Source organism: Prenolepis imparis, unplaced genomic scaffold, assembly GCF_030444845.1.
Source record: "Prenolepis imparis isolate NDT839.2.m4 unplaced genomic scaffold, iyPreImpa1.0 SCAF_15, whole genome shotgun sequence".
Lineage (NCBI taxonomy): Eukaryota > Metazoa > Arthropoda > Insecta > Hymenoptera > Formicidae > Prenolepis > Prenolepis imparis.
The window spans coordinates 5,557,106-5,583,627 of record NW_028141173.1 but is presented as its reverse complement, the minus strand read 5'-3'; the positions used below and the strand labels follow the sequence as shown (position 1 = coordinate 5,583,627).

At 38.2% G+C, this 26,522-nt stretch overlaps 3 protein-coding genes across 6 annotated transcripts; 2 read left to right on the top strand and 1 right to left on the bottom strand.

Annotated features, from left to right (window-relative positions):
* Positions 1-19: 19 nt before the first annotated feature.
* On the bottom strand, positions 20-3,904 carry Eif3j (eukaryotic translation initiation factor 3 subunit J). The gene is made up of 6 exons (XM_083055716.1): positions 3,733-3,904; positions 3,504-3,586; positions 2,723-2,836; positions 2,500-2,638; positions 1,088-1,270; positions 20-949 (listed from the first exon to the last, which is right to left on the bottom strand). Exons 1-6 carry the CDS (start codon positions 3,746-3,748, stop codon positions 756-758), a joined length of 729 nt encoding a protein of 242 aa, XP_082911842.1. The 5' UTR covers positions 3,749-3,904; the 3' UTR covers positions 20-755.
* Positions 3,905-4,929: 1,025 nt separating this feature from the next.
* On the top strand, positions 4,930-7,648 carry Rcd5 (microspherule protein Rcd5). Its single transcript, XM_083055849.1, has 6 exons — positions 4,930-5,221; positions 5,345-5,714; positions 5,819-6,019; positions 6,128-6,547; positions 6,654-6,869; positions 6,960-7,648. The coding sequence occupies exons 1-6, from the start codon at positions 5,103-5,105 to the stop codon at positions 7,047-7,049; spliced, it is 1,416 nt and encodes a 471-aa protein (XP_082911975.1). The 5' UTR covers positions 4,930-5,102; the 3' UTR covers positions 7,050-7,648.
* Positions 7,649-8,047: 399 nt separating this feature from the next.
* Positions 8,048-26,314, top strand: LOC145946297 (uncharacterized). 4 transcript variants are annotated; one of them, XM_083055845.1, is made up of 5 exons: positions 8,048-8,149; positions 9,133-13,995; positions 14,084-20,208; positions 20,309-20,548; positions 21,180-26,314. In XM_083055845.1, the coding sequence occupies exons 2-5, from the start codon at positions 9,222-9,224 to the stop codon at positions 21,243-21,245; spliced, it is 11,205 nt and encodes a 3,734-aa protein (XP_082911971.1). In that variant the 5' UTR covers positions 8,048-8,149; positions 9,133-9,221; the 3' UTR covers positions 21,246-26,314. The 4 variants fall into 4 exon arrangements, with proteins under 4 accessions (XP_082911971.1, XP_082911972.1, XP_082911973.1 ...); XM_083055846.1 differs by having other exon boundaries at positions 8,058-8,336; XM_083055847.1 differs by having other exon boundaries at positions 8,058-8,358.
* The last annotated feature ends 208 nt before the right edge of the window (positions 26,315-26,522 follow it).

Sequence of the window (26,522 nt, the reverse complement as noted above, 5' to 3'; positions counted from 1 at the left end):
AAAGAAAAAGAGAGAAGGATAATTTATAATCAACCTTTATTTAGGAATATACTCTTTTCAAAACCAACTTGTAATTGATCTTCAATAAAGGTATGTGTGTGTATGGGTATGTATATATAAGCTGTGTTAAATATAAAACTTCCATAATGTAATTACAAGATTTCAATTTGCAATGACGCAACTATATAAAGGCGAGATTTCCTTTTTTTAACAGTTGACAGTATACGATTACAACCCAAAGATATAAATGTGTATAATTCCACTCTTTCCGCTCTATTTAATGTTAATAGATTCACAATTGAGGAATAGCTAGAGTCGCGCAAATATTACATACAATATTTTCAGGTTCTGTTGAAAATATTATTAATATTAATATATATTATTATAAATTAAATTGAAAATTTAATAAATGGATGACGCATGGATAAAAATCCGATAAAACTCAACATGTAAATCATAAAACATTAAACTCTGTTCGTTTAAGTAACTGTGAGTACTATATCAAGTCACTATAGTTAGAAGTGTTTGTTTTTTAAACATTTTCGTCGATAATATGATACTAATTTTCATTTCTATTTCTTCATCTTGTTAGGTGTAAACGGTACCACGGATTATAGTTTAAACTGTTGTACATTTTAGTTACAATTCAACATGCAGAAAATACAAATATAAAGTTTCTGTATAAATCTGCAAATTAATAGTTAATTCTCTGCGTTTATTTAGGCGACTAGAATGTATGAATATGTGAAAAGTCGCTACATAAAATCGTCGAATTCGTCATATACATAATCACCGTATTCGCTTAACAAGGTGTTGTCACCCTCGATTTTGAGCTTGGCTTTTCCTTTCCCCTTGTTCTTTTTGGCCTTCTCGCCCTTTTCCATCTTTTGCTTTTCGATATATAGGTTGTCAACTGTAGTTTTCACCTTTTTCAAATAATTTGACGATACTGAAACAAATATTGCCAAGTATAAAATCATTGGTATTGTTTATTTGATGAAAATACTTGTTAGTATAGCTAATTATGATGAAAATAATATCACTACGTGTATTTTAAAATATAAATATCATTAATAGAGATACTAACAATTAAGAGCAATGGATTTTATAAGCTCTTCTGCAAATGGTGGAAATTCTGCGTGTTTGTTAAATTGATTAATTTTTTGTGAAAGTTCCGTGCCAAATCGCTCAAACTCCTCTTTTGTGTCGGGTACCATAGCATCGAGCGATTCATTTGCTACTTCTGTCACACCTGTCACACCTGTCATACCTGTAATGTAAAATTGTTAAGTGATATTACATATACATGATAAAATAATAAAAATAATAAAATTACAATAAAATAATATTTCTCATGACTTTCATATTTCATTTTTTCTCTTCTGACATATTAAATTGATTAAATACAACATTATGTGAATAGCTTTTCATTAATATGCTACATATATAATTCAATAAAGAAAATACTTGCATGAGAGAAATACTTGCCACATTATATTGTAAATATAATATTGCATTTCTAAAATGTTTGTGTAGTCAAACAAATTTTGTTTAGTATCCTGTATATTGCATATATGCATCAAAAGAGTTGATCAGGAACGGTACAGGAGACAGATAACACAGAGATAAGGTTACAAAAAACTGATGCAACAATACAAAGACACAATTTGCATAGAATAGCAATTTTTATTAAAATACAACAACATCAGTAATAAATTTAAATGTATAGAGCTTGTAATAAATTTAAATGCTTGTATATATTCTCTTTCTCTCTGTCTGTCCCTTGTATCTGATACAGTTCCTATCATGAACCAATTATAAGTCTAGTATGGCTAAATGATAATTATAATTTATATATAAAACTACATTATGTCACGAAATTATTAAATTAATGTTAATAAAAATAATTCAAGACCTACATACACATATTTCATATATGTATATGTTTATATAGCCTTGTACTTTTACCTTTTTTTTATGATAAAATTTGTAATACTCTACAGTTTAGTGCATATGATAAATAATTCGCCTCATTTCCACAACACAAATAGTTAGTGTAGCATTAATATTTGTTAATTCTACAATTATCACTTGTAAAAAAATAATAGCTATTATCATTCTTGCAAAGCAAAGATGCTTGTACACCATCTCATGCATATTTAGAAAAAAATGCAATCGTTTAATATAAACAATATTATAAAGATAGTTATAATATAATTTACGCCTATGTGACGAATATATAATCAAGAGAATTATACACTCTTTTGAAAGATGTCATTATCAAATTAAATATCTGATGTCTACATAATAACTGAGCTTTAAAAGAACGAAAGAACTCTTTTAGACATCAAATAAAAATTGTATACACATTAGAAATCGATATATATTGGTGCAAGATGACACCAGGTCTCTGAATCAGATCTTTCATTCATGAGAAAAATCATTTCTTATCTCTTTTATGTGGTTTACGATCACTAAAGTCTACTAGATTCGACAAACCAAAAGTTTCCATCGCCAGTCGTAAATCTGCCTCCTCTTGCAACCTCTGGCGTTTTAATGTTTCAGCACGCCTTTCTTCCGGTGTGAGTGCTTCCTCCATTTCCTTTACTTTCCTCTCGGCTTCCTCTTTTGCCTTTTTCTGAAATATATAATTTTTAACAAATATTTAAATAATATCGCAAGCAATACATGCCTCTGCAATTTAAAAAAAATCAAAACAAACCTCACGCTCCTCGATTCTTTCAGCCAATGCTTTTTTAGGTTTTGACTTTGTTTTTGGTGCTTCTGCTGGTTTCTCGACATCTTTCTTTTCTTCTTCTACATCTTCCCAGCTGTCCTGTTGAATTATTTAAGTTAGACAAATAAAAAAAATAGTTACAATGTTATGCATTGTTCTTGTCATCAAAAATAAAAAAAAATAAAAAATTATAATAGTTTCTACGTTCTTATTGTATTCTATAACAAATTATCGTGTAATACAGAGTTTAATAGAATCCTTAATAAACATTTACAAAGCAATATATAGAGTAAATGTATATAATTATATCAAGTATATACAAGAAATATAGAGAGAGCAAGTATATACTTTTATCAATTACAAATGCAAATAAATAAAATATATTTAACAATTCATGAATAATCATTTGATTTTTATTCGGATGTAAACATTTCTAAATAATTTCATTGTTATATATATTTGATATATACACATCCATACACACATGCACACATATATATATATATCATATATATATATATCTCTCATTTTTTTAAATCACATATCTGCAAAATATCACGTGTTACTTGGACGAAAAGCACTTAGGACGAAGGGTTGCGAGAAATTTAGAGAAGAGAGATCGCAACAATCAGCGTGTGACGGGACGGTATGGATTATAACAGAACATGTGTCGCGGAAAAAAAAAAGGTTAAGTGCACGCGGCAGATTCTGGTGAAAGGACGAAGGGTCGCGCGCGAAGACGTCACGCTTAGGAAAATCCTTTTACCTTAACTTCCTCCTCCTCGTCCTCGCCTTCCCACTTGTTCGATCTCATCGCGAGATCGAATTTCGCCTCGACATTGTCCACATCTGTAAAGTCGCACAAGGCGTGGAGGTTAAAAGAGAGATCGGAGACCCTTCCCCGTCCGTCCGCGCGAGGGATATAAATCAGCTCGTTTCGCTGAGCGAGAAATTACGACGCGGAGCGAAAGTCGGCTCGCGCGTCAGCTACCTACCCCATTCCTCGTCCATGATCGTCCTCGATTATTTGTCACGTGTCGTTTCTATAGACAAGCGGAAAACCTGCCGCGCGAAGCACGTCGTCGAAGCACCAAATACAACCGGAATCAAGCGGGCCATCACGAAGGAAGCGTGCCAGCGTTCTCCCATCGCTCCTCGTACGGAGAACCGAACGCGCATGCGCGACGACCGACCGAGAAACGAAAGGGAAAGCTAGAGAGTCTGGTCATCGGGGGGCCGCTTTTCATTGGTCCGCCATGTTTATGCACAACTCCCGCTCGTATTCAAATTTTAATCACTCCATTTTGAATGTTAATATTTAATAATAAATGTTGTGTTGATTATAATAATAAATTTTACAGTGTTTCTATTAGTAAACGTTATAGAAATAAATAAATATGTGCAGTAATAAACATTATGGAAATGCTAAAAACTGACTTTTAAAATTTTTCTAAAAGATATATACCAGGTGTCTCATTTTAAAGGACCCACTCAAATATCTCATTGTCAGAAACACTGCGTTAAATCGAAAAATGTTTCCTACAAAACCTAGGAAACATTTTTTGATTTAACGCAGTGTTTCTGAGATATTTGAGTGGGTCCTTTAAAATGGGACCCCCGGTATATGAAAATAATTTTATATTTAATATTTTCTTTTAATTTTATGAAATCTTAAATAAAATTTAAGCAAAGACAAAGATATAACATAAGGATATAATAATTAGTTAAAAAGATAAGTTAAAAAGATATATTTTAAAAGATTATTATATATAATTTATTTATAAAAAGCCATAGACTTACTATCATATATTTTGGTATTCTTAATAGATTTTTTCTTTATTATTCTTAATCTAAATATTACAAATCGAATTATTGCAAAACTCTGCTGCACATCCACCCATTTTTATACAATTTTAATCTCTTTTATCGATATCCAGCATCTTCCCTCTCTCTTTCTCTAAAATAAAAAAAATAATAAAATTATTGAACGAAAGAGAGTCTATGTTTATTATAAAAATAATGGATATAATATATTATTATATAAATACGAGTGTTTTTTTTTTATTATTTATTTCAATTAAAATAGCGTTTAAAAATCTCGCTGAATCGATACCTTCGATTAGTCGAATCGAGCGCCCTCGTTCGATTAATCATATCGATTAATCGAACATCTATTTCTTTGTGAGCACACTTCGCATCAAACTGTCAGATGTTGATGTTGTGATCCGTGCGATTGATTATAGTGTGAATTTGATACAAGACGTTGAAATAATCGTGATTTATTCGCTCCGAAAGCGATAAGCACGATTGAACAATATTATGGTTTGAGGGGTCTCGATTTACTCGGCGACTTATTTACGTGACAATGGATATATCAGCTTCTAGTCTCAACCACAGTGGACTTGCACACAATACGGATGGATTCTTGGGTATTCCTATCGAATCATCAGCTCTAGACGCTCTAAACGCAACCAAACGAAGAAGGTAGATAATGCGTTACACATTTATATAAGAATTAATCTTCTTTTCAAACACAGGTTATATTCGCAAAACACTAAACATGATATTACTAATGCTTTCTTTTTCTTCCTTCTGTTTCGTCTAAAGCTCGTCTCGCACGATAAAACGCAAAAAGTTTGATGACGAGGTGGTGGAAACAACGTTCAATCTACAACCACCTGCTGCGAGTGCTAAGTCAACCTCGAAATCGCGAACGATTTCCGTATCTGCTGGTCCTATAGATGTTCTACCAACGCAAACGCTACCTACTCCGATACCAATCCCAATCACCTTGGCACAGTCGGATAGATGTAATCGTAGACCCACTAGACCGAGCGGTTCAAATCCTGGACGAAAAAATAAAAAGAATAAAAATCACTCGCATTCTATCAACTCTACTAAAGACCTCGGTCGATGGAAACCTGCTGATGATTTAGCATTGATTACTGGTGTACAACAAACAAATGACTTGAGAATGGTACTTATTTAATTAATTCTCTTGCGTGTACTTTTTTTTAATAATATTAATGAAAGAAGAAATATAATCAATGTATTAATAATATTTTCAATATTCTGTTTAAGGTTCACCGAGGTACAAAATTTTCCTGTCGCTTTACATTGCAAGAGATACAACAAAGATGGTACGCGCTGTTATACGACAGTGCAGTTTCACGCGTAGCTGTGCAAGCTATGCGTAATTTACATCCTGAATTGATAGCCAGTGTGCAAGCCAGAACTTTGTATAGTAAGGCTGAGGAGGATTTATTGGGTACCATTAAATCAGTGAGTATTAATAAAATACCTTAAGATTAACGAGCTATTAAATTTAATTTTCGACATATGCTACACAGTTATATCATTGTGAAAATACAATCTTTTATTTTGTCCCAGACTTCTCAACCAATGCCAGAAGTATTTCAAGAATTACTTGAAGCAAATGTGCATACATTTTATCCAGCTAGAACCGCGAAAGCGTTACATAGTCATTGGCAATTGATGAAACAGTATCATCTGTTACCGGATCAAACGGTGCAAAGTTTACCAAGAGGTGAACATGTATTGAACTTTTCGGACGCCGAAGATATGATCAATGATACTGAATTGATGGAACCGAAAGACGAATTGATAGATGCTGAATTAGCAACAACAGACAGAAAGAATAAAAGGGAAATTAAAGTATTGGAAAACGAGCTTGGCAGATGGCAGGTACTTGTCGACAGTGTAACAGGCGTCAATCCTCCCGAATTTGACAATCAAACCTTAGCCATTCTAAGAGGAAGACTTGTCAGATATCTCATGAGATCTAGGGAGGTAAGAAATAAACAATTAGTATTTTTCTATTTACACTTTTATTCATGTAAAATATAACTCGCCTTATTTTTGAGAGATTTACATTTTCTTGTATATCTTTGTTCAGATAAGTGTAGGACGTTCTACAAGGGATCAAACTGTTGATGTGGATCTCAGTTTAGAAGGACCAGCTTGGAAAGTTTCACGTCGACAGGGTACCATTCGTTTGAGGAATAACGGAGACTTTTTTCTGTCATCCGAAGGAAAACGGCCGATTTTTGTGGATAGCAGACCAATTCTGGCTGGCAATAAGATGAAATTGAATAACAATAGTGTAATTGAGGTAATTATTATAATTTTTACCATATATTGAATGTGTTTGTGCAGATTTCTTTCAATTTCTATCAATTATTGTCTGTTTTTTTTTTTACAGATTGCAGGACTAAGGTTCACATTTTTAATAAATCAAGAACTTATTTCTGTGATACGACAAGAGGCTGTCAAATTAAATTTAAATCCTTGAGACATTTTAAAGAACGCAAAGGACAATATCAAGTAATTGTAGTTTATATAATATAATGAGTATTAATTGCTTTTCTTAAATATCTACTTTTTGCATTTGAGAATAGCAAATATATACTTTGCAGAACATTTTTATATATATTAATATTTTCTATGTAATATATTTGTCTGTAACTAATTATAAAACAAGCTTATGATTTCTATAAAAAATAGTCCTTTTTCTTTAAGCAAATTCAAAGATGTCAAATCAAATTCAATGTTTAATTATATTTATTTTGTAATATAATAATTTGGATTTGCACATATAACTTTATTTGGGAAAAAGCAGTAGACTTGTTTGTTATATGTGCACATGTTTTCTTATTTCATTCTTCATTCTTAGCATTAGTATGAGCATTCTTCTGTCCAAAGTTATAAAAATAAGCAATAATGTATATTTATATACGAGATACACTGTATAAATTTTTAATCCAACTGTAAATTAATACATTTCTCTGTGTATATCCCTACAATAAGTGAATTAAAATGCATAAAATTCAACATTTTCATATACTCTTACATAACAGAGAATATTTTATGCATATTCAACAGTGCGCAAGTAAAAGCTGTTTTGCTATCAAACATAATCTTTGATGAATAATAAAAATCATCAAAATTCGTTGCGTATTCAAGAGCTAAATTTTTTAAAAATTTTATTACCAAGAGACAAAAAAATTTAACGCTTCTTTCGCAGTTTATTTTATCGACATACAACGTGTTATTATAACGGGGTTTTTTTTCACGCTTTCCTCGTCGTAACGAGGCAACGGCACTCGTGACTATATTAAGCGAAGCGTAAGGCGATTAGTGTCGCATTTTTTACGACGGGTATTCACGTTCGCACGCATGTGCACCCAGGTGCGAACCAGGTGTGCGAATACGCGACACACGCGCATACGTGCATACACAGATGCGTAAGCATGTCGGGTCTCCCGGGTCGCGCGCAAGCGACGAAGCACCTCTCGGCGCACAGGCAGAGGGCGCGTGATGTTTTTTTTCTCCTCCTCCGCGAGCAGTCGTGTCCAATATGGCGTGCGTGTTGCGAGCGATGTTAATTTGCAGGTAAGTCGAGGAGGTGCTTCTGTTGTCCTCGCGCGCACCTAGGGTTTAGAGCGCCCGACGACGACGAGGGTACGGCGAATCTCGCCACCCGGACACGGTATTCGCGAACGGAATAAACCCGGGTGGAACGAGGGGCGCGAATACACCGTGTCGATGGTGCAACTTTTTCAAGGTCCGTCCAGCCAAGGTGCGCTTGCCACTTATGCCAGGTATACGCGGCGTATTAATTAGCGCGTTATCGAGTGTCCCGCGCGGGAGATAAGTGACATATAAGGAAATAAGCGCTCGGTCGAGGTGAAAACGCGAGCTGCGACGCCGAAGGGCATCTAGGCTAACTGGAACAATGGCTACAACACGCTTCGGGGGGGGGGGGGTAAATATGGTGTCACCTGTTTGTGTGGGTCTGTTTGTCTCTCGGGCTCTTCGGGGTGACAGATCCGACTCTGGCTCCGCATCGCGTATACGCATGACTGGTTGGATTGCGTGATGTATTTGCATTTGTAACATTCGGCTATACTGATAAGCCTGGTCCCGTGTGTGCCGAAGATGTGAAAGAAAATTATCTAGGTCATACCTGCGTTACGTTATGTCGCGTGTATAATTTCGAGTTTAAACGCGGATCAAAGTGCGTGGACGGAATGCCGAGTTCGATTATCGTTTCTTCAATCGTGCGTCGCATTTATAATACATGGGAATAATTGTAGAGGCACATAATTATCTCTCCGTGTTCTTGCAAAATATATAAAATGTGTAATAATTGCATAATGAAATATACAAAATGTATATATATATATATACATGATAAACAGAATCTAATGCATAAAAGAACGTATTTTATATTTAGGAATAATTCTATTTGATTATGCGAGCAAGATGCATACGTACATACTTTTATATAATTTTATGAAATGGATATATATATATATTTTTTTTTCTAATTTTTAGCGAATATTTGTATAATATGCTTCATCTTTTCTCTTTAGGTAGCCTCCTGCTCTTATTAGTTGGACACACATTCCTGCGAATAAGGAGAACAATGTAATCACGCAACAAAATAATAAAACAATGTACAATGAACTACAATGGAAATATGCCAGATTGGCATCAATATAATCCCTCGCAATCAGGAATAAACGACGTAACATCTACTGCTCAAAATGTCAATTCGGGACACTTATCGTTTATTTCCAGCATCAGTCCTACCTGTCCGACACAGTTGAACAGCTTGAATCTCAGTTCCGAGGGATTCGAGAAACACCAAAGCGATCCTAATTTCAATCCGAGGCATTTCCAGCCACATTTGTCGAGTAACATCTCCCATGGGCACAATGCAGCCGCTGACAATACCCCTCTGGCGTCGATGGTGCAAATGCAGAACTGCATTGGTCACTACGGACCTTCGAATACGAGAAATCCCATGGTGGACAATCCTATGGACCCGAGAAACGCCGCGATAGGCGGTTTAAACGAGGAGCTAGGCTACAGAAACAATCAGGTGCCTTTAAACGGGCCTATCTCGCATCTCAATGGACCGAACGTGATGAATATGAACGCACCACCGCCTCACGGATCTATAGGACCGCCACGAAACACCAACGTGAACTCTCACGCCGCTGGCAGGACGGCGGCTCCTCCGCCGTCCTTCGTTCCCTGCAAAGGATTGTGCTGCAATCCGGATCCTAATATGAGTTACCAACAGTGGGAGAAGTATTGCTCCTATCAGAACAACGCGACAGCTTACAGGGACAACATGCGCCCGTCCGCCGGATATCAAGCGGACGCTCGACGATTCAACAGCGACTACAACTTCAGGAAGGACAATTTCGACGGCAAGGAGACCCTGGCGCCCGTCGTACCTCCGCCCAACGGACCCAACGCGGATCACCGGAGGAATTTTCCCGATTTCAAGTATCGCAAGGATCGTTTGCTCTCGCGAAACTATCCGCCTTCCTCGGGCATGTTGCAGAGCTATCCTATGCAGGGCTACAATTACACAGGAGAGTATCAGAAGTATCCCTACAACGTTAAGGAGTACTCCAAGATGAGCGGGATGAACGTGTCCAATCAAGGGATGGTTAAACATCAGGAGCAAGGCTTCGCGATGCCCCAGCAGAAGCAGTACAACAGTAAGCAGGTACCCTATCAAAGCAGCGGCGGTACTATGATACCGAGCGGGATGCCTTCTACCACAAACGTGCCGAATCCGAGCATGATTCCATCCGCGCAGAATACCTACTTCAATTCGCAATACCAGAGGAATCTACCTACGGAGAGCACGCACGACTGTCAAGAGACAACCGCCGCCGACAACGTATCCATGGTGAATAGAATGCAGGCGTCGCAAATGCATGCTCCTCCACCTCCCCCTCCTCCACCTCCTCATTCGCGATATCAGATATATCAGCAGAAGATTGCGATGCAGAGATTCTCGATGGAAAATAATCTCAGGGAGCTGACAAGGATACCCGGATACCAATCGCATCCCAAGTACAAGGAGTGCGTTCACAGGTACAGAGAGATAATGAAGTTACAGCAGTCCATCACGTATCAGGGTCCAACGATCCAGCAGACTCCGCCTTGCGTCACCGCGTCCACCGTCAACGCGGCTTCCGCCATCCCGCCCATAAACTTGCAGTTCGATCAGAATGGCGTTTTGATCAATTCCAACTACATCCCCGAAGCTTTTCCCAGAATACAACAGGCACCGCCGCCGATGAATCCTCAGGCTCAGTTGGACAACTCGGCCTCGGATAAGCAAGCGGGCAAGCAGGACGGTGTCCACGAAATGGCGAATCACAACGTTCAAAAACCGGAACGATTGATCTCGCAGCAGCGTAACGGCGGTCTCGCGACGACCGCTCTATGCGCGGAGGCGAACGTGCAGACAACGAAGCAAGACGGGTATCCTGCGCGGAAGAGCCAGTTCGAGGTGCAGAAACCTCCGGGAAGCGACAACTTCAATAATGCACTGGATACAAACGCGGGCGACGGCACGGCTATGCGACAGAAAATGTCCAAGGAATTCGCGGACAAGCCGGAACTGGACGTACGACAGTTCCTGGCTACCTGGGACGAGTCCGAGGACGAGGACGGCGCGAGCGGCAACTTGTCGGACGCTATTTTGAGCGACTCGACGCCGGTGGTGGTTGTCGGCTATGAGAACGTGAATCTCTCGGCGAAGGCTCTGGATGATCTAAACGGCGGCAAGTCGGAAGAGATCGCCTCGAACGTGATAACGTTCGAGAATCGAGACAAGAGCGGCAACATCGACGTGGTTCCCGCCCAGGACTGTCTGACGATATCATACTCGGCCACGGAGGGCATCGAGATGTCATCGTCCAAGGACACGGCGTGCAAGGAGATCATATCGAAGGAGAATATCGTACGACCGGGGAGTCACATCATACAGTGCATAAGCAACGGACCGGACGAAGTGCCGACGATACACATAGTCGATAATCTGGAGATAGGTAGTATTTTGCAGGTCGCCAACGGTCAGACGGTTGCCGAGACTCTGGAGGGACAGGAAGCGGTGTCGTTCTTCCGGGAGGGGACGGAAGTCGCAACGAGCTCGATGCCGACTCTCGTCGAGGTCGACAACAAGAAGACCGACGGTAAATCCGCTGTAGAAACCGAATACAACGCCGATCTTGGAAGTCTGACGAGCAAGGACATCGTCGAGAGCTCCTCTCCCCCGAAAACGGTGGAGGATACGTCGCGGATAAACGATTCGGAGATGAACGTGAAGGACAACAACGTCTTGGACGCTGCTCAAGACATGAATCTGAAGAAGCAGAGCAGTTTCGCGAGCGAGGAATCTCACAATCCGGACGACATAAGCCTGCCGGATCTACCTACGTCCGAGTGCACCCCGATCTCCACCACGTTAAACACGCCCATTCATTCGGACAACGAGGAATCGTCCGAGTCTCGCGTCGACGATCATCTCACGATATCGACGAATCCGATAGAGATTATACAGAACAGTCCCATGATCAGTTTCACGCAGTCGCCGACGAAGGGAGACCCGTACGATCACTTGAGCGATGAACAGAATAAATCGATCGACTCGTCGGAAGGTGAATATCGCGCGGAGAAACATCATCATCATCATCATCATTTCAAGAACGACGGAAGTAACAACATGCTCGATCATCACGATACCGTTCTGGGTACATTTGAATTTTCTACGAATATCGAGAAGAACGAATCTGCAAGAAATGCCAAGGATCACCCGAATACGAGTGAAAATAATTCGAAAAATAACAGTAACAACGAGAAAGTGTTCTCGCTGGACGACGAGACGGAAAACGCGGCCCCCAATATGCGGATGACTTTGACCTCCGTGGGTGAATATGAATTAAAGATCGTGGGATCGGCAGGGACGCAGCAGAGTAAACAGCCTGTAATACGGGATTATAAAAATTCAACGACCGTGAACGAATCTCAAGCCGCCCCCTTGACGACAAGCGTGAATGCTCATAAACAATTACATCCGGAACCGAGCGCGAAAGCCGCGCTTCGATATGCCAACTCGACGGAAATGAATAATATTGCATTGCAAAGTATCACGAGCGAGTCGGACCCCGTTGAACTTGATCGGGATATTAATTATTCCGAAAAAAGTCGCGTGTCTACTTGTAAAACCGTAAGTTTATTATCGACAAACGACGTCGCGTCGAGAAATTCCAGATCAACGGTAGAAGAAGATTGTTCGAAGATTACAAAGAGTACAAAACATTCGACTTTAAGGAGAGAGAACTCGAGAAAATGCGAGAAAGACTCGAAATCTTCTCGACGCAAAACGCAGGCGGACCAGAAGAAATTAACTTTGGACGATCAAACGAAATCACGCAAGAAGAGATGCTTGTCTGCCGAAAATATGGATAAATTATGCGGCGAAACAATTGTACATCACAATAAACATACTCGAGAAAAGCGCAAGGAAAAATCATGCTCCGTCGACAGCCTCAAAGAATCTAAGGTTTCGCATAATAAACCAAGAGTGATCGAGAACGTAAGTATCGACGATAGCGGAGAGAGATTGCGTCTTCTAAAGGAATACAGAAGAATGAAGTACAAATCGCTCGCAAACGTTGGGCCGCTGAATAAGAATAAAGATACGCAGGAAGACTCCGATTATACTGCGAAGAAGAAGCTTCACTCTTCGCCGAATCCCGATGAAGTATCGTTGCAATCATCGAGCAATAAACAGGTATATCAGAAGGACCTGGCGAGGCTGAAATCGTCCGAGGAACAAGAGAGGAAGCGTCCTGGAGGAAGTATCCTGAAGACGTTCGTAGCTAAAAATCTAAACCCTGACTTTGCTATTCAAGTTACGAATGTCAATTTAAAATTGAAGGATAACAACGATCATCCGAATGAATCGCAGCACGTGGAGGAGGAAGAGATGAAGAACAGCGGTTCCCTCGACGCGATTAAGATCGAGATAAACGTCTCGTGCACGGAACGGAATACGACGGAGAAGCTGTTGCATGAGAACATCAAGAATGCCGTCGCTGAAACAATCGGCCACTTGACCAACTCGATCTCGAACGGAGCCAGATCGAATTCGACGAGTATAACGGAGATTCAGTGCGAGAAGAAGACTATTTGCGATAAAGCGGCGGATTGTCGAGACTATGAGAGACGCAATCGGTCTCCGGCTGCTTCAACGGAAACGTCCGAGGATCCAATCAACGCGGAAGTGGTCAAACACAATGCGATTAACACCGCATACGCGGAAGACTCGACCAACAACGACGAAACATCCGGCTCGCTTAAGAAGAGACGAGGCTCGTCGTTACTGGAAGGAGAATTAATCAACGATATATACGAAGACAAAGGTACTTTACTTACACTTTTGAGGATGGTAAAAAGAAATGCCTAGTTTTGTGATAAAATAATCTTACGAGCTATTTTTTGCTTTTTCAGGTAACGTCGATACCGAAGCCGAGCCGGAAACCTCGACCTTGGAAACTTCGAAATCAGAGCAGACGGCAATCAGAAGAAGAAGCCTGCACGAAGAGTCAGACAGGAAGGTCGCTGCTATTAATTTCTGTAGCGAGGAGTTGAAAACCTCCTCGGATAATTCTCCACGCGTGGGATCAACGTCGAGGAATGTCAGCGTCCAGAAGAAGGAGCATCCGGAGATGACTTCCGCTCCTTTATGCAGAAATGCGAGGAGCTTTCAGGACGACATCGCGTCTAGATTAAACGCGATTCCGTCGACTTCTTCGAGCACGGTGGATCCCGGTCTGGAAAACGCCAGTTACGATAATCCCGCGCATTTCGATTACAATCACTTTGACGTTGCTCCGAACGAGAATGCGGAAGCAAATATCGATGCAAAGCGTATCGATAGGTGGAAAAGGTCAAAGAGGGACGACGGTAGATACGGTAGCAACTTTGACCTGTACGAAACCGCAAGCGGTTATGTAAATCCGACTTTCTTCAGCGCGGACGAACTGGAGAACTTAAATACAGTTCCTGTATACACAACCAAAGACGGCAAGATCACTTACAGCCCTAATCCCCGATTCACATATCGCGAATTAATTATGGAGGCTCGCGCGAACGAGAGTTACGATAATGCGCGCGAATCGTATTTCGCGAGATCCCCGTCGTACGATTATTACAACTGTTCCAAGCTGCGGAAGGTGTTCAAGAGAAATCGCGACGTCGCTTCCGGTAGAAAGAGAGAGATCTCGCCTGTCGATCACGCCAAATCTGCGGCGAGACACATCGATCATCTGCAGAATAAGAGTGCCGTTCACAAAAGCGCACTTTGCGCTTCAAAAACATCCCGAAATACGTCGCATCTGGAATTCTTCAACGACGACGCAGACAAATTGTACACGAGCAGGAGCAAGGAAAGTCAGCAGGAGAGCAAGGAGAATACCCGGAAAAATATCGTGGACTTGAGCTTTCTTGAAAAACAATACAATCTGGACAACCAAACCGCTTGTAAGACAAAAGTATTCACGGATAATCTTGCGTATGAAAAGGGTCATAGCGATACCTCCGTATTCGAGTCGAATTTATTTCTGGCACCGAGGCCCACCTGGGAAGAGACGATGGAGTCGGTCAAGTCGTACTCGTCCCACGTCGACAGGAGGAACAGCAATAGTCTCAAGAAATTGAACTTCAGCGAGATCTTCGCCGCGCAGAAACGGCTGGATTCTTTCCCTGGATTTCTGTCCGCCGAGCAAGAAACCTCTTCCGACATCAGTAATCGCAAGGCAATTTGTACTACGGCGAACGAGACAATAACGCATCGTCCTGCATCCGATTTTATCGATGATTTAGATTCAATCCGAGACGACGCTTCGCAGAACGAAACACATTTGGATATTGTCTCGCATAATAATGAAGAAGAAAATGCATGTAATAATCGGAACGACACGTTAGCAACAGACGTTAATAATAAATCGACAGACATTCTTGACACATCGTTGAATATGCAAAGAAATAATGAATATGCAACGAAGCAGGAAACTCAACCCGATGAAATTAAAGCCAACGATTTGTTTACCGAAAAGGAACAATCTTCTTCTAAAGTAATAAATGAGAAAACTTACGATTCGGAAAAAGCTCAATGTTCCACGAATAATGTTAAAGACGAGGAAACATTAATAAGATCTCATGTGGTGGAAAATGATACTCGCGTTTGTTGTACACCTGCTTCTCCAAAGGAAGATAAATCCGACGCAGCCGAGGATGCAGATGCGAATCAAGTTTCAAATGAAAATTGTGTTGAAGTCGCAAGTACATTCGAATCGAGCGCAGAGTCAAAAAATATACTCGATGAATCAAAATGTACAGAAACGGTAAAGGATTCTACTTTAAATAAACAGGATGATGAGGTGAAAGATAATTCGGACTCTCCTGCAAGTCAAGAAATTGTGCATCAACATGATTCGTCGACTCCGATTGATCGCAAAGATAGCGAAAAGGTTGCGCCTGCAATAGAATCGAATATTTCGACGGAAATCGATCAAACAAATAGTCAAAAAGATGACGAACAAAATTCTACTAAAGTATGCAAATTAAACGAATCAATTATCTCGCAAAATCCATCCGACGTTGTATCCATAGAGCAATCGCTCGACGAAGAAGGTGACGAGCAGCAAAAGCCGGAAAATGATGGAGTACAAGAAACTGAAGTCTTGCCGAAGGATCAGGGAAACGACGAAGTGGATCACTGTAACATCGCAACAATAATATCTACATCAATCGTTGCTTTGGATTTACCTGCGGAAGAAAATATATGCGATTTATTCGCGAATGAGAAGCGCGAGCAAAATATATCGGAGTTCACCGTCATCAAGAGCATAATTAATGGCGACAAGAAACAGCATCGAGAAGAGACGAAGGACGAAGAGACGAAGGAGAAGGATCCCGGGGTTTGCGACATCAGCATCGACTCCAAGTTACTGTGCATAGATTCTTCCGATTGTGGAATCTACGCAGAGGACAGATGCCCTCTGGTGCGGATGTCCGAGCACGCTTTCACCGAAGAGGACAGCATGGTGCCGATGGAATGGGAGACGAGCCAGATTCAGGAAGAGGCCGTCAATCGTCTGTGCAGCATCGACGAGTCGTCGATCGATTTTACAGGTGCAACCAGTCCATTACATGGAGCTCATTTGTTGCTGGACAATCTGTCTCTCTCAAGGACATCGATCGTCAAAGAGTCCCGAGTGTTCGAGGAAGCCATCGCCGAAGAGATTGCGAACAAGCCGAATGACGAGTCCGACTTGCCAGCTATCGAGTCGGCCCCGATGATCCAGGAGGAGTCCAAAGCGACCCCGACGAGCAACGACGAGGACAAGGAGCAGGATCAAGTTTCTTCCAGTAGTTACGAGAAAGTAGCGTTCTTGCGAGCGACAGATTGCAACGCCAACACGAAGATAGTCCCCAAGCTCGTCATCAAGAAGAGCGAGGCCAGTTCAAAGTTTGTTACGAAGATGGGTACCTCTTCCCTTCCGCAGCTGGACAGTAGTACGATTAATAAATCGCTCTTCAAACCGGGCTGTCAACCGAAGATACCGAAGATGATCATCAGAAACGCAAGATCTCGCCCGGGTACACCGTCCATCGAGGCCGTTCACGAGGAGGCACCTCCTCCTCAAGTAAATATCTCGGATCGGATTCTACTTACGAACGAAGAGCTATACGAGAATGATTCCGAGAATTCTCTGCAAGATTCAAGTAGTTACAGAAACAAGATTCCCAAGATGAAAATCAAACTGGACGAGAAGCATTCTAATAAGATCGTGAGAGCCGAGGATACTACGGAGGTCAAACGTAAAAGCGTGAAGAAAACCGTACCAAAGGTAAAGATAAAGAGTTCTTCGAGAAACGATCTATCGGACAACTCGACCTGCAGTAGTGCAATCTCTCAAGAATCGAAAGATCCGGGAAGGTACGAGGAGAAGATACCTGTATTAAAATTGAAGAAGCAGGAGAGGAACAGATCGTCGTCTCCGGAGGTGACAGGACGGAAGAGGCAGGGCTCGTGTCATCCGGAAGTACCGTCGTCGAAGAGATGCAAGAAATCGGGACGCGACGAGATGGGATACTCTACGAGGCGCAATAACTCGTCCGATTCGATGCGGACGATCGCGCCGGAGTGCGAAACGAGAAAAAATCCCTTAGTCCGCATCTCCGAGAAGATCCCCAAGGTTATCATCAAGAGAACGTCTGCCAGTGCGGAATTCAAGTGCGAATTGAGCAAGGGTTGCAAGAACGTTATCGCAAAGAGCGCCAAGTGGCAGCCGGAGGTCAAGTTGGAGAGATATCGGATTCTGGATAGCATGGTGAAGGATTTAAAATTAACTCTGTCCCCTATATCGTTGCGAACTATAGACAAGATCTTTTCAACTCGCAAGGAAGGCGGCCATCATCGGGAGAAGGATGGTGACTACAAATTGTCCAGGTCGAACTCGACGTCCGACTTGCTTCCGGTAAAGTGTAAGCAGAGGAGAATGTCGGATTACGATTGCAGAAAGAGCCACGACGCGTTGTGCTTCGCGCCATCGTTGCGAGATGCGGATTTCGGGGATGCTAAGATATGCACCACGCCGAAGAAAAGTCGAGGTCACGGTAAATCGATCGACGAATGTCAAAGGGACAAGAGTAAGCGTAGATCGAGGTCTCGCGATAACAATCCACGGGCGGAGGCGGACGTTCCTTTGTCCGATAAAGAGATAAATCGACTGTATGAGAAATCCGGCTCGGAGAAGAAGACTACTTTGCAATGCGATGAACCCAAGTCTGGCAGTTTTGTCACGAAGGCGGACGAGGAAACGATATTCTCCGCAAGTGAGCTCGACGAGAAGAATATTAAGCATTCCAACCACTCTACGGATTTCAAGCTCGCGTTGAAGGAACTGAAGACGACGTCCAAGATGGAAACTTGTCTCGTGAAAGTTTCCGATCTGAAGGAATCATCGTCCGAGGAGGTCGATTTACGATCTGGCAAAGAACCGAAGGAGCGAGACGTCGACGACGACGACGACGACGACGACGATGAAGACGAAGATGATGATGTTTTCTTGGACAAGGATGATAATAATAAAATCGTGATAAAGAAGGAACGACTGAGTAACTCCGATGACGTGGACAATGAGTGCACCTTGCAAGATGACATCGGTTCGCTCAAGGACGATCCCGCTAGTATGTTGGGCAGTTTTGAGATGGATAACAACTCGGTTATTAAAATCGAGTCCTCGGACGAGAGTCAATCTACGATAGAGATCTTGCCGGCTTCGCCGGATGGTTCCGGCGAGCTGGAGAGCCACATGATGGACGACGGTGACAGTGAACAGTTGTATTCGGCTGATGCGATTCCGACCCAGTTCGAGCTAGAGTTGGAGATCGCGGACACGGATCTGCTGGATGTACCTATGCCGAAGCTAGATCCTATCACTGATTACAGTTCGCGTCGTGGATCCACCGAAGAGTCTCGCGACGATCGGAAGACGACACGTTGCGATAAATTCGAAAGCTCGTCTCGCAGCAAGAGTTTGCTCGAGAAAGACAAACCCGTTGTGGAAATTGACATCAGTGGCAATAATAGATCTGTGCCGAAAAACAACTCGGTGGACTCCATCAGGGAGACTTCTTCGAGATCCTCGTGCGACAAGGCGGTGGCTTCTTCTACCGTGACAAGGGACAATTTCTGCTGCAACGATTCTTTGATAAAAGAAGTCCTGGCGGCTAAGGAGACCCTGAAGAAGTGCCTTTCGAAATCCCGATGTGAGAGCCAGAGCAACGCGAGGCCGAAGACAGCCGCGGAGAAGAAACAGGGCTCGAGTTTTGATCTCAACAGTCTCTCGGAGACGACGTGCTCGAGCGACGCTTCTTCTCAAGGCTGTCGTAACGATGTTACGTCTCAGAAGGGCTCTAGACCTGACAAGACTGAGAATATACCTAATACCGAGAAGTCTGATAAGAAACATTCCAAACAAAGTAAAAATTCCTCCGCGAAGAGAAAGACGAAGTCACCCGAGAAGAACGAGAAGAAGGCGGATACCAAAGAGACGATAGAGGAAACGCGTGAATGCACTACGATATCCTTGAAGGCTCTCAAACAACTCGGCAAGGCCGCGTCGAACGAGAGCCTAATTCGTACTATATACTTGAGCGAGAAGAGAAAGAAGGAACAAAGTGACGATGTTCGATTACAGGAGCCGCAACGAAGAGAGGAGAATAAGCTTGCGTCTTACAAGATTCCCAAAATATCGAAAACCACGGATCAGAAGAGGGACGCGAGTGATAATACGAAGGAGATCAAGATCAAGGAAGACAACATGCCGATATTGGAACCCGAAATCACCGTGAATTTCGACACGACGAGTTGCGACAGAGACAACTCCCGATCGCCTCCAGTCATCACTATCCAAGATAGCGAGGATCTCGATGTCGCAGAGTCCAAACTGATGGACGACAAAGTCATCATGAGCGATAAAATTGAGAACGACGCGAAGGACGTTAATGAAAAGAGCGAGATGTCTGTCGCCAGTTTCATAACTCAATTAGCTTATCACGAGAAGGTAAGGAAAGAGAAACTTGTCCCTTCGACATATCTATTGTCCTTTTTTTTTTCTTACTATCGGACTCGAGAATCTTTCTTATCTCGTTTTTCTTCCGCAGGCAACGATAAAGCACAGACGATATTGTAATCTGTGCGAGAGGTGGTTCCCGACAAAGTCGCGGCATCGTCGGCACCTGGCTGGATATCAACATCGTCACATAGAAATGACGCAACGTAGAAGCATTCACGCATTATTCATGCTCTTCACGGGCAGACCCTGTCCTAGGCTTCTGCCGGCGAATGTCGCGCGAAACGAGTGCTCTGTAGGTGAATTAACGCCGTTGCAAATTGCGGTACAGGTTCGTGTCTACAACATTTATATCTGTATTACACATTACGTTCAAAATTGAATGGTAAATAGTTAAAAGTTAAAAAAATTAAAAGGTTGATAACTTCTCAACTTAGCTTAGTTAATTTGAAACTTAAACTAGTTATATTTTTAAACTTAAACTTATTAATTTTATAAAATCTTAAACATTAAACAAATTGTTAATAACGATTAAATTTTAACAAGAGCATCATTCTATGATGTATGTCATTCTTACAAACATTATGAAATAAATAAAGGTTTTATATAGGTATATAAATTTAAAAACATTAACAAATAAAATATTAAATTTAAAAATTTGAAAGTTATGACGTGATAAAGTTTTAATTTAATATAAATAATATCTTAAAAAATTAACTTTCGATTTAACTTAAGTTAATTTAATCTTAACTTTAACTGAGTTACTTTTTTGTTTATGCAACTTTTAACTAAATTAATTTTATAAGCCATTAATTTTAACTTAACTTAATTTAAAAAAATAATCAACTTACCCAATCCTGATTACGTTACATATTGTGCTATAATATTACACAACAATTTACATGCATAGCGATGAGATAGTTATAGTCAAATATATATAATTTTTTTTTTTTTTTTTTCAGGATGTCATAAAGAGTTTCGACTGTACGCAGCAAAGTCCTAAGAAGCAAAATGACATTGATAAATAATAACGAGTAAGTTGTTTGAACTACGAATACATATACATATATACATATTTGAATCAAGCATACATATACATATATACATATTCAATTACTGTGATCATAATAACATGGCTTGCAGTGCAATCTTCTATAAATTCATTATTCGCGACGATAATACGAAAGATGATACGAATATTTTCTATCGCAGCTTGATTGTTAATTAACAATTAATAGCTGCTACTGTTAACGGCGTGTCAGCATCGAAATTTTACCTGTTAGATAAATGGAGCGCTTTAAAACGTTTGCTGATTTTTTTAGCTAAGTCAAGTCAAGATGAATAGATCATCAGTAACAAAAGAAAAGTTACCCGAGAGACAATTCTAGCTCGCAATTATAGATGTTTAGCCAAAGACTTTAGCAAAGCTAAAAGTAATACACGTTCGATTGTTTACACTTTTCAGAAGACTCCGGTCTTTTATTTGTACAAAGTTTTACGAGTGATTCAAACGTGCTGAATGTGCTCACTGCGAATTTTTATTTATATTATGAAGAGACTTATATAATATATACATATATAAAACACGTGTATATATATATATATATATATATATATATATATATATATATACATGGATATATATCTATAATTATATTTGTCATTCCAGTTTGCAAAAATATGTACACTGGCAACATTGTGTTACTAAGAAACGTATATGGTTAAAATTATGTAAAAATCTGCGTTTTATGGTATAATCATATCTCTAATAATGGAGATGTCGTACAAGAAAAAATGAAACATTCCTATATTATAAATATAGAGATATTATATGAACGAATCTGTGAGCTATGGAACATAAAAGTGATTTATCTTGCATAATAGAAAGTTTATATTATGTAACTGTTTGCGCGATTTATACATAAATGTATAAAACTGTCGATATTTATATTATTATTGTGCGTGCATGTGTGTGTGTGTGTGTGTTACTGTTAAATGCACTTGAAATAATCGTTTACACACACATTCTTTGTTATTTCTTTAAAAACTATATAATTATTTATAAAGTTTTATTTGTGCAATATTTTATCTCGCTGTTATTTTATTTGTAATATTTTATCGATGTTATTTTAAATGTTACATATCACATATAGAAAACAGAGAGGATATATGTGTATACACACACATTATATATATTATATATTTATTAAAATGTCTATTATGGCATTGCTAAATATTTATTGAAATCATATCATGGGTTATGCAAAATAAATAATGTCCCATAGCTCTCATATTATAGTCGATGCAAAAACTGTGGTAAAGCGTTAGAGAGGATTGTAAAGAGAATCTGCATCTAGCATTGTACTAGGCATTGACGGATGTATATATTGCCATAACACAGAGGATCTATTAAAGCAAAATCCGTGATATTAATATTAGAAGAATTTAAAGTGAGCAAGTTGAGGCCAATCTCACACAATTTACAATATAATTTCTTTCTTTTATTTATTTTTTTCCATAAATGATCTAAATATGCGTATTACACGTGCACAGTCTTCAAGCACTGGATAGGGATGCTACGCATATATATTTACTTCAAAATTTCTGTTAATACAGGTTTTAGTCATAGTTTTATGCTCCCCTTTACACGTGTTTCGCACTTGATTTGAACTATTCAAAGTATATCTAGTTATTGAAAATGCTGATTGTAGTAAAAAAAGAAACATACAGTTGAGAAACTTTGCGCTATAGATTTTATTAAAGTGTGAAGACGTGTGCCGGGAGTGAAATAATTCCTTAAAGCACTAGTTCCTGGCTTTATATATAGACGGGGTTATATATAAAATACATTATTTGTTAAGAGAGAGGCTATAAAATGTTATATTAATACAGGGTTAATCGATTGTGTTCTCGACAATCGTTTCACACTATTTCCTAATTTATCTTACGAGGAGTTTAATGCAATGTGAAAGTTTCATTCAATCTATTCTAGTTCTGGACCAATTTAACCAAATGTAATAGTTAGATGTGTAAGTTTATGGATTGTTATTATAGTTAAAACATCTTTGTTTTTCATTATTCGTTTCAAATGTTTTAGATTTTATTCGCACGAGTGCCTTAAGATACACTTAACAGTATTTGTTGTATCGTGTGTTACAGATATATTATAAAAAAGTATAAAAGATCTATATATATATATATATATATATATATATATATCTATATCTATATCTATACATATATAAATGAATCTATATTTATACACTTGAGCATGTTTATACACATGTACATAATTATGCCTTAGTTATCGGAGCATACATCATAAATTATATAATTATTTTTAAAGATATATTTAATATATATAAAATGTATCTTATACATATACATATATGAAAACAAAGAAATATTTTACGAGTCACTAATCTGATTAGGAAATCGGAAATTTTTACAGAGAACAAAATGTGCTAAAGTATACAATTGCCATTGAAATAAAATATATATTACCGCCACATAAAGTCTGTAGAGTAATCATGCTGTCTCATGATGTAAAAAGTTAATATTTTGGATATAATTATTTGATTCATTTCTTTTACATCACATTAAATGTGCAATGACTACATTAGTAATATAACGAAATTATATAAAGAATAATAGAAAATTATATGATATGAATTATATATATTGACAGCAACAACAAATTGTTGATTTTTCGTTGAATTTGTGAATGTAATGATTGCAAAGACATATATATATATATATATATCGAAAGCATTTGTTATCATGATGTTTAAAATGTGCATTTCGAATAATATCCAATATATTGAAAAATGCTTACAGGCTTAAATGCAATGAAAGTATATAAAAGTGCCCTCATGAAATACAATAATTAAAATTAAGATTTAATACAATAAACTGTTGCAAAATAATTGTTTGTATATATGAAACAGTTATACGAGTGTTTTTAATAATTTCAATATGTGTATAATTTTAATAATTTTAATATTGTTATCATTTGTTATATAATTATATGTATATATTTCATATATTATCGGTTTTAAAAATTATTAATTTGTGAAAAATTTCTAGTACAAACAATCAAATATGATAAAATGTATTTTAATGTTACTACATTATGGTAATCAAATCCATAAATATTCTTAACGAAATAGTATAATTATTTTATAAAATGTTAATTACACTCTCTCAAATATATGGTATATATTTAGATATTATATATATATATATATATATATATATATATATATATATATGCTCGTACAAATGCTGTTATGATTTCAATCATGAAAGCTGCTGCCGTGTTTAATTTGTATGTACTATTAATTATATCGGAGAAAAATATATATGTATAAAAGTTATCGTGCTCTTATAACTAGGGCTTGTTGTGTATGTACATCATTGTTGTGTGCTCGATGTGCCTAAAATTTTTAAAAAATGTTACATGCATCACATACACATGTTCACACATATATATATATATTGGAATTTATGTACATGGAATATTTTATGAATTTATACATCACATGTACATTGTGTAAGAAAAGTTCCTTGAACTATGTACAGATGATATATTGTACATTGAAAATTTGTACATTGATACGATGAAGTGTGTATTCCGCTGTAAGGAAAATTGACAAATTGAAGAATTTTTAAAAATGCCTTATATATATACTAAGTTACTCGTAATGTTTTATGCCAGCGTTCACAGAAAAAAAACATATATAATGGGCATTATAATAGTTTTATTGAAAATTTTCGATTTGTGTGTAATTATCAAATAGAGAATGCGTTTTCTTAAAGAAAATAAATTCCTGTATGAACTTAACAAATGAGAAATTGCCCATCTGAATATTGAACAAAATTTGCCGCACTTTTGTAAGAAATACTTAATTCTTAAACAATTAAGTAAGATGACCAGTAGATCGGACTTCTGACTTCCACTAAATATAAAAATCTGTATAAGCTCATGCAGGACTGTGTTTTTGAAATCCTTGGATGATTCGTGCAATATAACTTAATATATATTGTACAGCTCGCGTGAGTTATTTGTAGTCGATTATTTACCGAAATGTATATGTATCTGTTTATTATATATTTATTGCGCTGCGTTATTTATAAATGTGTGCATAGTGCTCGAATGAATTTCCTCTTTGTGAAAACACATATTGTGTTTGTTTTTATTAAAATAAATTTTGAAATTTATATATATATATATATATATATTATTAAACAATTATACATACACATATACATATATATACATAAAAATTTATATTGTATATATGAAATCATTTCTTATCGGATATTGAATGTAATTTTATGTACGTTATAGTTTTTTCGAGTCTATTGTGCTAACTCTTTTAAAAATAAGATTATACTTGTTTTTAATAATGAAAATTGATCACGTGTGAATTAAACACCAATTCTTGAATTTATATTATACAAAATAAAGCCTTATATGTCTAAAATATTATCTTATTGGATAATATATAGAGTAATATATTAGATTTCTCATTTATATATTATATGTGAATTTTAATAACTCATATCAAACGCGTTAATCTACATTTTGGTAAAAAATAATTATATCACACGAAACAAAGCAGCATATTTCATTGTATAATTCGAGTGCTAGTATAATAAAAAACACCATCCGTCGTGAGGAAGACAGTATATACACTTTTCATCAATTAATTTTCAACATAAAAACACAACTAATTTATAAATTTGTGCGTGCGTGCAAGACGTCGTTTTATTGCGCATTGTGTGAAAAACTTGCAATCTTCATAATTTAGTTCAAAGGTATACGTGATAGAACTTATAAAAATCATTGTTCTCGAGGTTCTCGGAATGGCAACGGAATTGTTGAGACATAAATATCTGTAATCATTCCATTGAAATTAGATTAGAAAGAGAGAGAGAGGCCTGTAAACATAGAATTTTTAAACAATAAGTTTCACGCGATATGTTATATAATTTCTGTTATTATATTTACACGTACTTAGGCTATGAGAGTGTATAAAGATGAGTTCAAGTTACTATAGTCAAAAGGAAAATAAAGAGTGAAATGTCTGAAGAAGTTCTTGTACTTTAATTCATTGATTGTGCTCATCAATTTTTATCCCTCCATCTTTTCCGAGAATAAATCCTGGCTCCTTTCCGACCATGTCGAAATCGTGACGTCAGAGGCGACAAAAGACACGCTAAAATTTCTTAGATGCCATTTCGAAATAAAAAAATATTTCGATGAAACAGCACTTCAGATGGCTTTAGCACACTCTTAAAAA